At 43.2% G+C, this 15,055-nt stretch overlaps 1 protein-coding gene across 3 annotated transcripts in view; it reads right to left on the bottom strand.

The window, feature by feature from the left end:
• Positions 1-15,055, bottom strand: part of LOC100754298 (AP-3 complex subunit sigma-2) — a 46,916-nt gene that overhangs the window by 19,627 nt on the left and 12,234 nt on the right. For 2 of the 3 annotated variants that reach the window (XM_027408223.2, XM_027408225.2), the window contains exon 4: positions 14,650-14,721. The exons of the other annotated variant lie outside the window; for it this stretch is intronic. In XM_027408223.2, the coding sequence (XP_027264024.1) occupies positions 14,650-14,721 (72 nt within the window). The remainder of the gene's footprint in view (positions 1-14,649; positions 14,722-15,055) is intronic. 3 annotated transcript variants of the gene reach the window in all.

The raw sequence follows: 15,055 nt of genomic DNA, 5'->3' as shown, positions 1-15,055 counted from the left end.
GCCGGGACACAGACATACAAGACAACAATATCCCTGAAGACAAGCCACAGACAGTTGTGTGTGACAGGGCTGACAGCAGGAAGTGACAAGAGGTGAGGCTGGATAGGAAGGTAGGAGAGATGATGACAATGATGGCGTGTGATATTGAGGGGCTTCAGATTCACCTACTGAGTAGTAAGTAGTCCTCTAGTATTTTCTACACTCAGGAAAACTCACTGCTTAATCACTCAGGGTCATTTAATATTAAAGGTTTCCAGGAAGATGGAGGAAAGGGAGAGGAAAGAATGCAGCATACCTGTCTTCTTCCAAGAGTCCCAGTCACTCAGATGGGCACAGACAGTCAACACTTAGGAAGAGGAGTTTAGTCAGAGTTAGGGGCATAGTGTGGAAGCAGAGGGCTCACAGGAAGGATGTAAAAAGAAGGCAGATTCAGCACTAATGGAGCTGAGTAATTATTCACTCCAATCCCCAATAAGTAAAGGTGTGTGGTACTGTACTTCCCAGATCCACAATCACACTGGCTTTATGTGTGACTATAAAAGGGAAGTGTTACAAATTAAACTATGACTTGCCCTTGATTATATAAGACAAATCCTGATTTGAGATGGTAAATCATAACTATTCCCCCAAAGATGTCAACTACAGAATTGATGAGGGCTGTCAAAGCACTTGCCTAGCCCATGAAAAGTCCTGCACTCTATTCCCAGAAAAAAAAAAGATGCCCCACACTGATGAAATATGACATTCCGCTATATAATTGTGGAAAACTGAAGCAACAAAGCACTCTTTAAGATGGCTGCCTGAGTTTCAGAGTAAGAATCTGGTGAAGCTGGAGGTCCACAGAGCCTCATCCTATAGGAAACACAGGGTCCTCCTGAGCCACCCAGTTATCTCTGACAAAGAGGAGCCCCTGAAGCCTGTGAGGACACACAGGACATAACCCTGAAAGGCAACATCTCATCAGAATCTGGGTTTTTTTTTTTTTGATTTTTTTGATTCTTTCCTCCCCCCCCCCCTGTTTCTGTGTAGCCCTGGCTGTCCTAGAACTCAATCTGTAGACCAGGCTGGCCTTGAACCCATGGAGATCTGCCTGCCTCTGCCTCCTGAGTGCTGGGAGAAAAGGCATGTGCAACCACTGCCCAGCAGAATCTAGTTTTAAAAAACTGTCCACTAGGTAGGTGTGGTGGTTCATATCTTTTATTCCAGGGTCAGCTGTAAAGAGATGGAGACAGGGTTCTATAATGTCACCCTCAGCAGCTTGGGGAATTCCCTTAATCTCTTAAAGACCTAGACTCAGTTCAAAATGGAATTTGTGGCTTTAACCTTGAAAACAATTTCAGAACTAGTCAGTTTATCAAACAGACTTGAAGATTTTTTTAAAAGATATTTTAAAAACATTTATACTGTGTTTATGGATATGTGTGTGTAATGGTGTGTCTGTAGAAGTCAGAGGACAACTTGGGGAAGTCAGTTCTATGCTCCATGTGGGTTCTGAGGATCAAATTTAGATCTCCAGGCTTGGTGGCAAGTGCTTTTACCCACCAATCTGTCTCACCAGTTCCCATAAAAAGATATTTTAATATAGGTTTAATCATGAGGGTTAAGAGAGAGAGAGAGATCTGCTGGGTGGTGGTGGCACACGCCTTTAATCCCAGCACTCGGGAGGCAAAGGCAGACATAGCTCTGTGAGTTTGAGACCAGCCTGGTCTACAAGAGCTAGTTCCAGGATGGCCTCCAAAGCCACAAGAAACCCTGTCTGGGGTGGGGGGGGGGGAATCTGCTCAGAAAAATGTAGAACACATTGAGAATGAGTATGGGCTTCTCAAAGAAAGAGCTGAAGAAAGGAATCCAAGTGTGATTACAGGCTCCTCAAGAGACAGTAAGCAATTAAATGTCTTAGTATTGGTCATATATACCATTTTGGTGGCTCTCTCAAAGTTAACCCTCAAAAGTTGTTAAGAAACCAACTTTTTTACCTCTTTTTGGCTCTGGAGATCCCTTGGAAGAAATTAGAACCTGGTAAAATAACACCAGGAACCACTGGGATTGTATACAGGGTTTTGGTTATGTATTTTCCTTGTAAATTAGTTTCTTGTGATTCCTGGAAACTGCAGATTTGTGGCTGGGAAGGGAAAAGGGCCTTATGCAGCTTTTAATCATGTTGGATTCTTGTTCCTCTCCTGTCATGTAGCTTCCAATGGATTCTAGAGTGAAGATTCCTTTTCTTCTCCTTGTCATCTTGCCTCACCAGTACTTGAAGCAAGAGAAGTGCAAGTTTGAGCTAGTATATGGCAAAACTCGATTTAACAAAAACAAGGGCCAGGGATGTAAGTCTGTGGTAGAAAATGTCTAGCACGAGGAACCCTGGGTCTGTGCTCTAGTATTGAAGAGAAGCAGGGGACAGGGGTTATTTCACCTTGGAAACTAATTTCACAGACTTAGGAAACAGCTATAACACATCAATAAGGCAACTCCATAAAGAGGAACCTACAGTGTTTGGCTGACTGACAGTCTGCAAATGGAATAACACTGTTGACACTATTCCAAAGTGTTTGCAAAATTAGGATTGAAAACATTATGGATTATGAGCAAGTAGATAACAATTTAGGGAACCACAATACTGGAGTCTAGAGCAGGCTCTGTCTAAGATCAAACTTGCCGTTGAAAAAGCTTGATAAGGGAAAAGGCCCTTCAATGCGAGAAACAGCGTGGGCAGAGGGGGAGAGAGGAGACCATCCATTGTATATGGAAGGTGGAAGCATGCAAATCTGGTGACCTGAGGCCGTGGGAAGAATAGAGATTGAGGGGAAGATGGAAGATCAGACTGGGTGAAGTGGGTAAGAGCAAAGGATGTCTGGATGTCTGCTGAAGTCACCTAGACTGGAGGTGGCACATAATGGTAAGAAAAGAAAACAGGGTGGAGCTGAGGAAACTACTAACAAGTGATGCATTTGATGACGGCACGGGAGAGGAGGTGAGGAAAGCACTCGTGTAGCTATGAGGAGAGGACAGGTGGTGGGTAGTGCGTGAAGAGCTATGGGAAAGCCCAGAGCAGTTTGGGGTGTGGTGAATGTGAGGCGTGGTAGGTCATGGGAGAAGACTGCACACTCTTGGAACACCAGCCTCTCACCAGGGTCAGAATGTGACATGGATTTGTGACCAATCTGTGTGACTACGGATCAATGTCTAAAGAGAAGAGCTAGCTATCGACAAATCTGAGAGGAGGATGCTTATGTTCCCACCTGTCCTACAGGTAAAAAGGCCCAAGAAGTGGAGCCTGGTGAACAGGGAGCCATCCGCTCCTTCCCTGGCTCTGTGTAAGCAACATGCAACACGGCATCAACAGTGTAATTCAGGTGTATGTGTCCTCAAAAGTCAAAATCCATGAACACTCTGGGCTTTTCAGAGTACTTCTTGTAGCTAAATTCTTTCCTCAACAGTTAAGCTGAGGGAGGACAACTGGGCATGTCTCTGTAAGAGCTGGCTAATGTCAGAGACAGGTTCTAGAACTTACTGTAATGAAAATGAACCTTAACTCTTCAAGTCATAAGCAAATAAGGTCACAAAATCTGAACAGTGAGCAAATGTAAATGTATTGTGCTGTTTTCAACTGGCATGGAACTACTCTGAGATTCAACATGTGCCCTGAAGTATGCACTGGGCCAATCCCTTCACTGGGTGCACAATGGCTTGGCTCCCAGGGGCTGTGAAGTTAATCACAATTTCTAGGCTAGAGAAGGGATAATTGTTAGACAATTTATCATTTTACCTGGCTTCAAACTCAGATTTTGCCTTATAGCAGCAGAGTGTGACTTAACTGTTTACTGTAGTAGGCAGTAAAGGAGAGGGAGAAGGGGAAGGCGAAAGGGAGAGAGTGAGGAATGGAAGGAGGGAGACACACGCACATACACACAGACACAGACACAGACACAGACACACAGACAGACAGACAGACAGACAGACAGACAGACAGACACACACACACACACACACACACACAGACACACACACACACACACACACATACACACACACACACACACACACACACACACACACACACACACGGGCCAGGCATTATGTACACATAGTGATATCCTACAAAGTTAGTCTCTACATTTATGCAGCTTCTTTTTGCAGAGGCCACAACCCTCATCAGTCCCTTCTTACAGTGATCTCCCCACCCTCTTCCTACATCTCCCATCCCTCATCTCTTATTCCTTCCTACCCTCTCACTATGATCCAGACATAAATTATTTGCCTGCTTTTTTCTTTCTTTTTTTTTTTTTAAGGCATCAAGGTCCTTTTACATGTTGTTCCTGTCAGATACCCTCTGGAATGTTCTACTCCAGAGTCACATATCTCTCTTCTCTTCATTCTGTTCAAATGCTATCTTATCAGACACTTTCTTCAACCACCCATATAAAATATCAGGGCACATCCACCTAATCCTTACCTTCCTGTATTGTGCCTTCTCTCTACAGTCATCACTAGTTAACATATACTGCATTTTATCTCCCCACACGTCATAGACAGGAATGCTTTATTAATTCTCCAGCCCTAGAACAGTTGACAAATGAATTTCACAGTAATTGCATAGTCAGTATGTGCCAATGTGAAAAAGACAGTCCAATCACTACTTTCACAATACTATGGGGGAAACAAGGTGCTGTGTTCTAACCACTTTATATATTCTCACAGCCCCTATCAAGGACTATGGCAAAAGCCACAGAGCTCCTAGGTGACAGGGCTAGGATTCAAGTCCAGCCATGCAGACTTGAATCTGGGCTCCTAACCACACCAATAGCAGAAACAGGCTGTGACAGCTGCAGCTGTTGGGGACCATATAGGCAGCCTGCTTCAGTCTGTAGGTGGGAGGAGTCAGCAGAGGCTTTGTGGAGACCAGCTTCCTTGAGCAGTCACGACATTCAGTCTGGAGCTGCAGGGAGCTGGAGGCTGTTTTGGACATGGTGAGTATGCAGTGCTTGAGTGGTAACTGAGGACTCCCCCCTCAGATAGCTAAGTAAATTACAGGACTCAAGACTGCCTGAGAGTATCTGACAGGAAAGGTAAGAGGGCCCATTTAAAAGGTAAAAAGCAGCCAGGCAATGGTGGTGCACGCCTTTTAATCACAGCATTTGGGAGGCAGAGGCAGGCAGATCTCTAAGCCAAGTGCTGGGGTTAAAGGCATGCGCCACTACCGACTGACTGGACTTTAATTTCTAAAGTAACCTTAAATTCATGTAGGAAGCATGTAAGGTATAAATGTCAAATATACAGTTTGCACTTCAGGACAGCTATGTATAAGATGCCTCTTCCTAAGAGTCAACCATGTTTTCCTCCTACAAAAACATTGTTCTAGTTTTGTAGTACGAAGTATCAAGTGTTAGTGAATTAAATGCCATCTTTATCCCTAAAAGAACAAATGAAAAAACAGTGGTGGTCTGCTGGGCATGATAAACAAAACAAATTCAGTGTTTGTCGAGACTCCCGAGGAGCTGCATGTCGTGACACACCTGCCACCCTAGCCCTTACGGATAGAGGCAGGAGGGTCTAGAGTTCAAAGTCATCCCTAACTACTTGAGGAGTTGGAGGCCAGTCTGGGCCACATGAGACCTTGTTTCAAAAAAATCAAACTAAATCATTGATAGTCATTAGTGATATTAAAAACAGCACCGTTCTCCTCCCTTCTGGTACAAGGTAGGACTGTGTCTCCCTGGCCCTTTGAGTATGACTTACAACTTATACTGACTGATGAAATGACTAATAGTAGGTATGTCACTGTAAGAGTCAACACACAAGCACCCAGGTAGACTTCCATCAGCCTAGACCTCCAAATGACAGTGTACAGCAGTCTTGAGAAATAAACCTACTATAAGCTATTGAGACTTTTGGAGTGATACATTACCAAGTTTCTGCTGAGTCACATGAACAGCAAGTGTAGCAAAGGATTCTTAGCTAATGATTAAGAAAGTCCTGCTTGTTTCAGAAGAGGCTCAGTTCCTGCTGTAACATAGAAATGTATCTCAGTTCCAGCCTTTAAGGGTGACACAAATCATCAACCAACATGGTGTGCATCATGTGTGATTTCAACTGCTACTTATGTAAGAGATAGCACTGGCAAATAAGTCTGCTCTGTTAGTCTGCTTGGTTATTTTTAGGATGGAGTTTCACCTCTATAGGTCAGGCTGGCTTGGAACTTGCAGCGAGTTCCTGCCTTAGTTGCTTTATTTCTTCCTCCTCAGCTACCCAAGTGCTGGTATTACAGGTGTGCCGTAACACCCAGCTCCTTTTAAGAATCTTGGCAAACACTAAACTTGCTTTTGTTTTGTTTTTCAAGAAAGGGTTTCTCTGTGTAGCCCTGGTTGTCCTGGAACTCGCTTGGGCTGACCTCAAACTGAGAGAGTCACCTGCCTCTGCCTCCCCAGTGCTGAGGCTAAAGAAATTCACCCACCACCACCTGGCTTTGGTTTTGTTGTTGTTTTGCTGTTTTCTGAATTTTCTTGAAAGGGCTATATTCCAAACAGATTGCTGTAAAACATCAAATGTTGCTGTTGTATGTATAGCATTAGCTACCTTGTTGCCCTTAGCTCCTAATAAGGAATAACTAAACAAACCAAAGAGAATATGTGTGGTTTTAATAGTTGGCAATGAGTCTATGCCATCAGCAGTGAAAGGTGCACAAAAAGAGAAACACTGTGGGGATAGATACCAGGTATAATTTGGATAGATGCTGTCCTGAGGGAATGAGATACTGGCCTCTAAAGCAAAGAAGCCAACACTGAGGAATGGGGACAATAGATGGACAGATGGTGTGTGGGTCTTTGACAATATTATCAAACTGTTGTCTTACTGGTCTTTAGTCCTGGCCTATAGCTGGCTTCTGGAGATAAGATAATAAAGCATTTCCTCATTTTTTAAACAAAAATCCCCATTCTTGACACATCAGCAAAGAAGAGCTAGGGATACAACGAGACACCAGGCTGGCCTTGGCTTCCCTCTTCTCTCTCAGGCACATCCAGATAAGAAAAGATGGTCAGGCCAGGCAAGGCAATGGTGGTGCGTGCTTTTAATCCCAGCACTTGGGAGGCAGAGGAAGAAAGATCTTGGTGAGTTTAAGGCCAGCCTGGTCTACAGAGTGAGCCCTAGGATAGCTAGGACTACACAGAGAACACTGTCTCAAAAAAATGAAATAGAGAGAGAGAGAGAGAGACAGAGAGAGAGAGAGAGAGAGAGACAGAGAGAGAGAGAGAGAGAGAGAGAGAGAGAGAGAGAGAGAGAGAAGAAGAAAAGATGGCCAGAGACAGTCAAGTGTGCTAGCTAGCTGGCTCCTACTGTTAGAGATGGCCCAGGGTGCCAGGTAGCTCCTATGGTAAGAACTTGAGCTCAAATGGTATATCTAAAGCCCCTTCTTCAGTAAACTTACACCAAAATAGGTATCCCTCATTTTTCTTTTGTTTCAGGAGACAAGCAAGCAAGTCAGAGTGCCTGCTTCAAAGTTCCTAAGATGTGAAAGGTACTGCAGGAGTTCTTGAACTGTTCCCAGAAGGGCCATTTGACAATCGTAACCATTATCACAGTTTATGAGCCTGGCACCTTAGACTTCAGAAGTTCAGCCACCAACACTCAGCATTTTCCCACTTCAGCTATCTACTTGGCAATTTTCCTGGGCTCAAACTCACCCAGCAGCACACCTGCCAACCCTATTGAGAGAGGACAAATACAACCATCTATCCCTTGGAGGAAGCCACTGAACTGAGTATGATAACTCAATCTTGAAAACCCAATTGGATTCCAACCCCTCTTTGCTGCTGAGATGCTGCAGATGAGAATGCTATGTCATCCACTCAGTTATCAACAAAATGAACTCCAATAATGCCAATACTTAGGACACTGAGATGTGTTTAGAGATTACTGAAAGCACTGAGGACCCAGCGACCTCTGCAAAGATATGATACTGATGTGTCTAAAGAGTCAATGATGACCTCACAGACCACAGAATTAGACCCTATTCAGTCATGTAGAAAATTTGAAGCTAGTATGCACTACATGAGATCCTTTCACCAACAAACAGTAGGACATCAAAACAAGACCATCAAGACTGATTTGAGAACTACCTTTAATCCTAGCACTGGGGAGACAGAGGCAGTGAGTTGGAGGCCAGCCTGGTCTACACAGCTGTTCCAGGCCAGCCAGGGCTATACAGTGAGACCCTGGCTCAAAAGAGTGGTAGTTTAAGTGTGAAATAAGTACGAAATATAGCTGAATCTATGAAAGAGGGAAGAGAACACGTAAAAAAAATCAGGAAGATTCTTCTGAGTTACCAACAGAAGATCAGAATTGTCCGGTTAAAGAGCTCACAGCACTAGGTACTACAGAGGCACTGAGAAGGTGATGGTCAGGGCTGAAGAGATGGGTCAGTGGTTAAGAGAGTCCAGATTCGATTCCCAGCACCCACATGGCAGCTCACAACTGTCTGTAACACCAGTCTCTCTGGCACCCTCACATAGACATATGTGCAGGCAAAACACCAATACACATAAAAATAAATAAATCTTTAAAAGAAGGAGGAGGAGGAGTGGGTGGTGATGGCCAAGAAATGGTTATAGGATTTGGAGATTAGGAAATCACCTAAGAATGGGGAGGTGGGTATGTGTGAAAATGAGGTTATGGGGCTCTAGAAAGGGAATAGATGAAATAAAAATGAAAGATGGGGAGAGATGGCTTGGTGGTTAGGAGCACTAACCAGTCTTGCAGAGGACCTGGGTTCAATTCCCAGCACCCACATGGTGGCTCATACCTGTCTGTAGATCTGACATCTTTATACCAATGCACATAAAATAAAATTAATTATTTAGGCCAGGTGGTGGTGGCACACCCCTTTAATATCAGTACTTGGGAGGCAGCAGCAAGCAGATCTCTGTGAGTTCAAGCCAGCTTGGTCTACAAAGCAAGTTCCAGGACAGCCAGGACTATTATACAGAGAAACCCTGTCTCGATAAACAAAAACAAACAAACAAAATTAAAAATGGGTATAATGTAAGATAGGACCTTTGAGTTCAGCCTCAGCTAATACAATAAGCCAAGGCCAGCCTAGGCTACATGAGACCCTTTCTCAAAGCAAACAAAAGAAACACCAAGATTAGAAAATTTTCCAAAGTACTAGAAATTCAGTCATACATAGTCTACACAGGCCTGCTGCTCTAAGCCCATGAGTGTAATGTGACAAGGAGGCTAATAGGACCAGCTGATACAGACTTGCAAAATCTATGACCAGAAGCTTCCGGCCTCAGAAGAAAAGATTCTTCAGTTAAGGATAGAATTCAGTGATACTCTTGCCATCTTGTGATAGGTATTTTGCCTACATAAATTAAACAAAACAGCTGACTATTAAGATAAACCTGAAATGGCAAGTGTTTTGTGAGAGTGAAATTAGTAAGCCAGAAATGTAACGAATGGGAAGTCACTTACTGGGAAAACACCTTCAGAAACCATTGATTTCAACAACTCCAAAAGATAAGAATGGTCATTTTCCAGTGCTAACCAACAGCTAAAAATAAACAATTATATAAACAGCAAAAGAAATCTGCTGCAACAGCAAGATGCTTTATGGAACTTATATGAAGATAAGACATACGAGAAAGGGCAGTATATTTATGGCCACTTACTTCCTTCTAAAAGCCATACCCAATAAAACAGCTGGGATCACTTTACTGACTGAGCAGACAGCCTCATACTTTTACAGCAGCATTAGATGAGGCCAAAGGTCACCCAGGAGATAGAGAAAATAGCTTCTGATGAATCTTGACATCCTTTCACAGGGAAGAAACCTCCTTAACCTGATGAAGAGTGTTTACAAAAGACCCAGCAAATGTACTTCACAGCATAGGAGGAAAGGTGCTTTTGAGACCAGCAACAACACCTGATGCCATTGTCCCGTTTCTAGTCAGCACAACACTAGAGATCCTGGGGAGCACAGCAGGGGCAGAGAAAACATGAAACATAAAAGCACTGAGGGAAAAGAAAAAAATGTCTAACATGTAAGAGAATTCATAAGAGTTTTAACACAACCACTGGCCTTGGTATCAAAATATAAAGTGAATAAAGTAAATTCTGTATAGCAACAATACATTGAAAATTAATATTTCAGGGGGCTGGAGAGATGGCTCAGAATTAAGAGCACTGGTTGCTCTTCCAGAGGTCTTGAGTTCAATTCCCAGCACCCACATGATAGGTCACAACCATCTGTAATGAGGTCTGGTTCCCTCTTCTGGCGTGTAGGCATACATGCAGGCAGAACATTGTATACATAATAAATAAATCTTTAAAAAAAAAAAAGAAAAAGAAAATTAATATTCCAAACACCATATAAATAAAAACTGAATAAAATTTAACAAAATGCAAAATTCTAGTTAACAGATCGACATTTTTTTTTTTTTGCTTTTTAAGACTGAGTTTTTCTGTGTAGCCCCAGCTGTCCTAGAACTCACTCTATAGAGTCCATGCTGCCCTGGAACTCACAAAGATCTGCCTGCCTCTGCCTCTGCCTCCTGAGTGCTAGGATTAAGGCGAGAGACACCACCTGGCTTTAATTGGCACAGCTGAAGAAATGGAAATATAAGAGCTGGGTGTGGCAGCACTCAGGAGGCAGAGGCAGGTGGATCTCTGTGAGTTCGAGGCCAGCCTGGTCTACAGAGTGAATGCCAGGATAGGCTCCAAAGCTACACAGAGAAACCCTGTCTTGAAAACAACAAAACAAACAAACAAACAAACAAACAAACAAAGGAGCTGGGTGTGGTAGCTCATGTTTGTAATCCTAGACTTGAGAGGGTGAGGCAGAAAGATCACATCAGTTTGAAGCCACCTACATAATAGGCTATGGGAAATTCACAGACAGCCCATCTCAAACACTTTCCCCAAAAGAAGTGAAAAATACTTATAGATGCAGTTTTATTGTAAAAATATAAATTACCTTTAAATATTTAATGGATTTGATGCAATTCAAGTTAAAAATCTTTCTAAAATTTTTTAAATTATAAAACCACACTTAAGGGCAGGCCTCATACCCAGCAGTAGTTGGCTTTAAAAAATGAACTCAATGGTATTTTTGGAGCTTATTTTGTCTCATAATGCTTTATTTGGGCATTTTTCACCTTACTGGCATTCTGCTCATATGTTATGATTTCTGATTTTGTGCTTTTAATGGTGTGTGTGTGTGTGTGTGTGTGTGTGTGTGTGTGTGTGTGTTTTCTTGTTTTGGTCTGTTTGTTTTCTAAGTAGAGAGAGAAAGAAGGGGTGTAGTTGGAAGGATGGGGAGATGGGGATGATCTTGGAGTAGATGAGGGAGGGGAAACTGTGATCCAGATACACTGTACATATAGAGGTGCTACTCACGGAAAAGTAAATTCACAACTGAACAAACAAAGTCAGACATGAAGGCATGCTGTGATTCTGAACACTGCCTTAGAAGACAGACAGCTTAGATGAAGCAGCTTGAACAGGGGACTCCGCCTTCTCCTACACGCCACCTTTCACTAGACCACTGGCTCTTCCACAGGTCCCCAGGGGTTCAGGTAGAGGCAGGCAGTCTTTCCAAATAATGCCTATGAACATCTGGCACTCAGATACAGACTGCCTAGTGCCCACTCTGCTGCTCGTCACTGACACTGCTGTGCTTGGTAGCCGCCTTATCAAAAGAGAGCTTGCTGTGGAAGGGAGATCACTTCAGCAGAGACTGACTTATACACCTCTCCATGGGACAACAGAGGATAAGATATCTGTGTCTCATGGATCGCCCTGGGAAGGGGAATTAGATGAGGTCTACTGGGTAAACGGGGGGGGGGGGGGTGTTGGGGGCCTGGCAAGGAGGGGAGGGAGGTTGAGAACATGAGGGAATGGGATCCATTCCCATTCAGGGGGATCCAATGGAAGAGCAGTGAAAGAGATGTGAATAAAGAGAGCAACTATGGGGGTAGGGAGAAACCTGGTGCTAGGGTAACTCCCTAGTATCCAGAAGGATATAAATCACAAGAGAGCAACATCCTTAACAACTGTTAAACAACAAACACCAAGTGCATACAAAGAGAAAGGCGAAGAATGTCAGAAAATCTGACATTTCAAAGGTCTTTCAAATGACAAGGGAGGTTGGCCACCACAAAAGCATCATTGAGCCCCGGATGTCTTGTGAAGCTGTCAAGTCTCAAGTTGTGTCCAAGGAAGGAATAGGTTCCATGACACTACTGCACCAGGCTGTGACAGAGTCAGAGACAGGCCAAGGAAAACAACATTCCTGACTAACATCCAAACAAGGACGAACTGACTGAGAACCAGACTGCTCCCCTAAAGCAGTCAGGACTTCTTTGGACCTCATAGAACCCCAACTGGGACAAGATAAACCAGACTAGACCTTGACCAGGATTGCTTAATTATGTCTACCTCTTGCCCCTCAGACATTCTCCTGTTTAAAACATGGTACAGTCAACAGACAAGAAAAAGGAGAGATGGCACTGGGAAATGGCCAGGAAGTGCTCTGCAGGGTAACGCTAACAGTGAGTCTAAAAACTCTTGCTGTCATGATAATAACAAACTAATAAAAATTATGCAATAACAATGGGCAGTTTTATCAAAATGAGGGAGGCTGGAGAGATGGCTCAGTAGTTAAGACACTGACTGCTCTTCTAGAGGATCCAGGTTTGATTCCCAACACCCGAATAATGGGTCGTAAGCATCTTGTAACTCCAGTTCCAAGAGATCCAAAACCCTTTTCTGACCTCCATGGGCAATATACACCTCCTGTACATATGGCATACAAACAAACATGCAGGTAAAATACCCACACACATAAAATTAGTAAATAATAAATCAATGAGTATTTTTTTGGGGGGGTTGTTTTTTAAATCACAACTCCTTCCCAAAGCCATGGATCACTGGAAGGTCGCTGGCTGATTTGCCAATGAACATCACAGAGGACAGCATGTGTCCCCTGTGAGTTGTCCCCTGTTTAACTTGGCACATGAGGACACAGGCCTCATCATAGTTATGCTAACAAAACAAATCTGAGAACACTACTTGGGTCAATCTCAAATCTGTCTGAGTATGATTTCCTAAGAGCATCTTACATCTGATCTCAAATGATGTTACTACACTGCTCCTCAGCAAAGTTTTGGTTCTGATTTTTAAGGATTTTTATTTTATGTGCATGAGTGCTTGGGCTGTAAGTACATATATATGTATGTACCACATGCACACCTAGCACCTGCAGAAGCCAGAAGAGGCGTAAGATCTCAGACTAGAGTCACAGACAACTGGTTATGAGCTACCATGTGGGTACTAGGAACCAAGCCTGCATCTTCTGTAACAGCAATATGCACTCTTAACCTCCAAGCCCTACAGCCCCCCAAGATACAAATTTTACTACATCAGAGTTCCTGAGCTCTCACCATTCCAAAGCTTCACTGTTACTAGCCTATGTCTAGGAAACTCATTTCATAACCAACATAAAAATTTCAGTTTTGTAGGTACAGCCACTTATTCTGGTGTTGTAACTAATATCAACTAAGAAGTCACCTATAAACAAAAGAACCAGCTAACAGGCCTGGTGGCAATCTCTGTGTGCAAAAACAAATAGATCTTAGCAAAACAAACAAACAAACAAACAACAAACCCAAATACACTGGGCCTGGAGAGACAGCTCAGCAGTTAAGAGCACTGGGTTCAATTCCCAGCACCCACATGGCAGCTCACAACCCTCGGTAACTCCAGTCTCATAGGATCCAATGTCATATTCTTATCTCTGGAGGTACCAGGTATGCACAAACATACATGTAGACAAACGCCATATACATAAAAAACAACTCTCAAAACTATTTAACATCTGTTATGTTGTTGTTTTGCTTTGTTTGTTTGTTTTCGAGACAGGATTTCTCTGTGTAGCCTTGGTTGTCCTGGAACTCACTCTGTAGACCAGGCTGGCCTCGAACCCACAGAAATCTGCCTGCCTCTGTCTCCAGAGTGCTGGGATTAAAGGTGTGTGCTACCACCGCCTGACAAAAAGTCACATTTGTTAGAAGCCAGGCATGGTGACACATGCCTTCAATTCAAGCAGAGGCAGGTGGATCTGAGTTCAAGACCAGCCAGGTCTACAGATTAAGTTCCAGGGTAGCCAGGGCTACACAGAGAAACCCTGTCTCAAAACAAAATGAACAAACAAAGAGGCAGATGGATAAAAACATGTTTATCTATTTTGGGGTGGGGGGGCACACATGCCATGGAGCATGTGTGGAGGTTGGTGGACAATTTGCAGTAGTTAGTTTTCTCCCTTCACCATGTGGACTCTGAGGATCTAACTCAGGTCATCAAAGCTTAGCAAGCAAGGACCTTCTCCCACTGAGCCATCTCAATGGCCCCTCAGAACTATAAAACTTACTAAATAAAACAGGTTCAGGCTGGATGTATGGCTTGGTGGTAGACTACCTGGTTAGCATGTGGGAGGCCCTTGATTCAACCTTCAGTACTGCAAAATTCATTGACTAATTAATTAAGACAGATCTAGAACTAGGTCAGAGCAAAAGAACAAGAGAGAGAACAGGGAGGCTAGATATGTCCTAAACTCATGGTTTTGCAGGAGTCCCCATCTGGGAGAGGACATACCTTATCCATATGGAAGATCAAATCCAATTCACATACATTTTCAAAACACTTATCCAGAGTCTCCACAAAAACCTAAGAAATAAGAAGAAACAGATGAAAAAGAGAAAACCATTACTCGCTGTCTTATAGATATCACATATGAAAGTAAAAGGGGCAAGCCTGGAATGCACCTCAGTCCCACTGATGCAGAAGCTTAGGCAGGAAGATCACTTGAGACCAGAGTTTGAGAGCAGCCTGGGCTACACAGTGAGACCACAAGGTCATTTTGAAAAGATTGAAACTAGAGATGCAGTCATATAATCCCAACTATTCAGGCAGGAGGACTGAAATTCAAGGACTTCTTGGGCCACTTGGGGCAATGCTATCTTAAAATTTTATAAAAGTAAAAAATAAATAGATAAAGTAA

This window comes from Cricetulus griseus, chromosome 3 (assembly GCF_003668045.3).
Source record: "Cricetulus griseus strain 17A/GY chromosome 3, alternate assembly CriGri-PICRH-1.0, whole genome shotgun sequence".
Taxonomy (NCBI): domain Eukaryota; kingdom Metazoa; phylum Chordata; class Mammalia; order Rodentia; family Cricetidae; genus Cricetulus; species Cricetulus griseus.
This window is presented reverse-complemented; position numbering and strand designations above follow the sequence as displayed.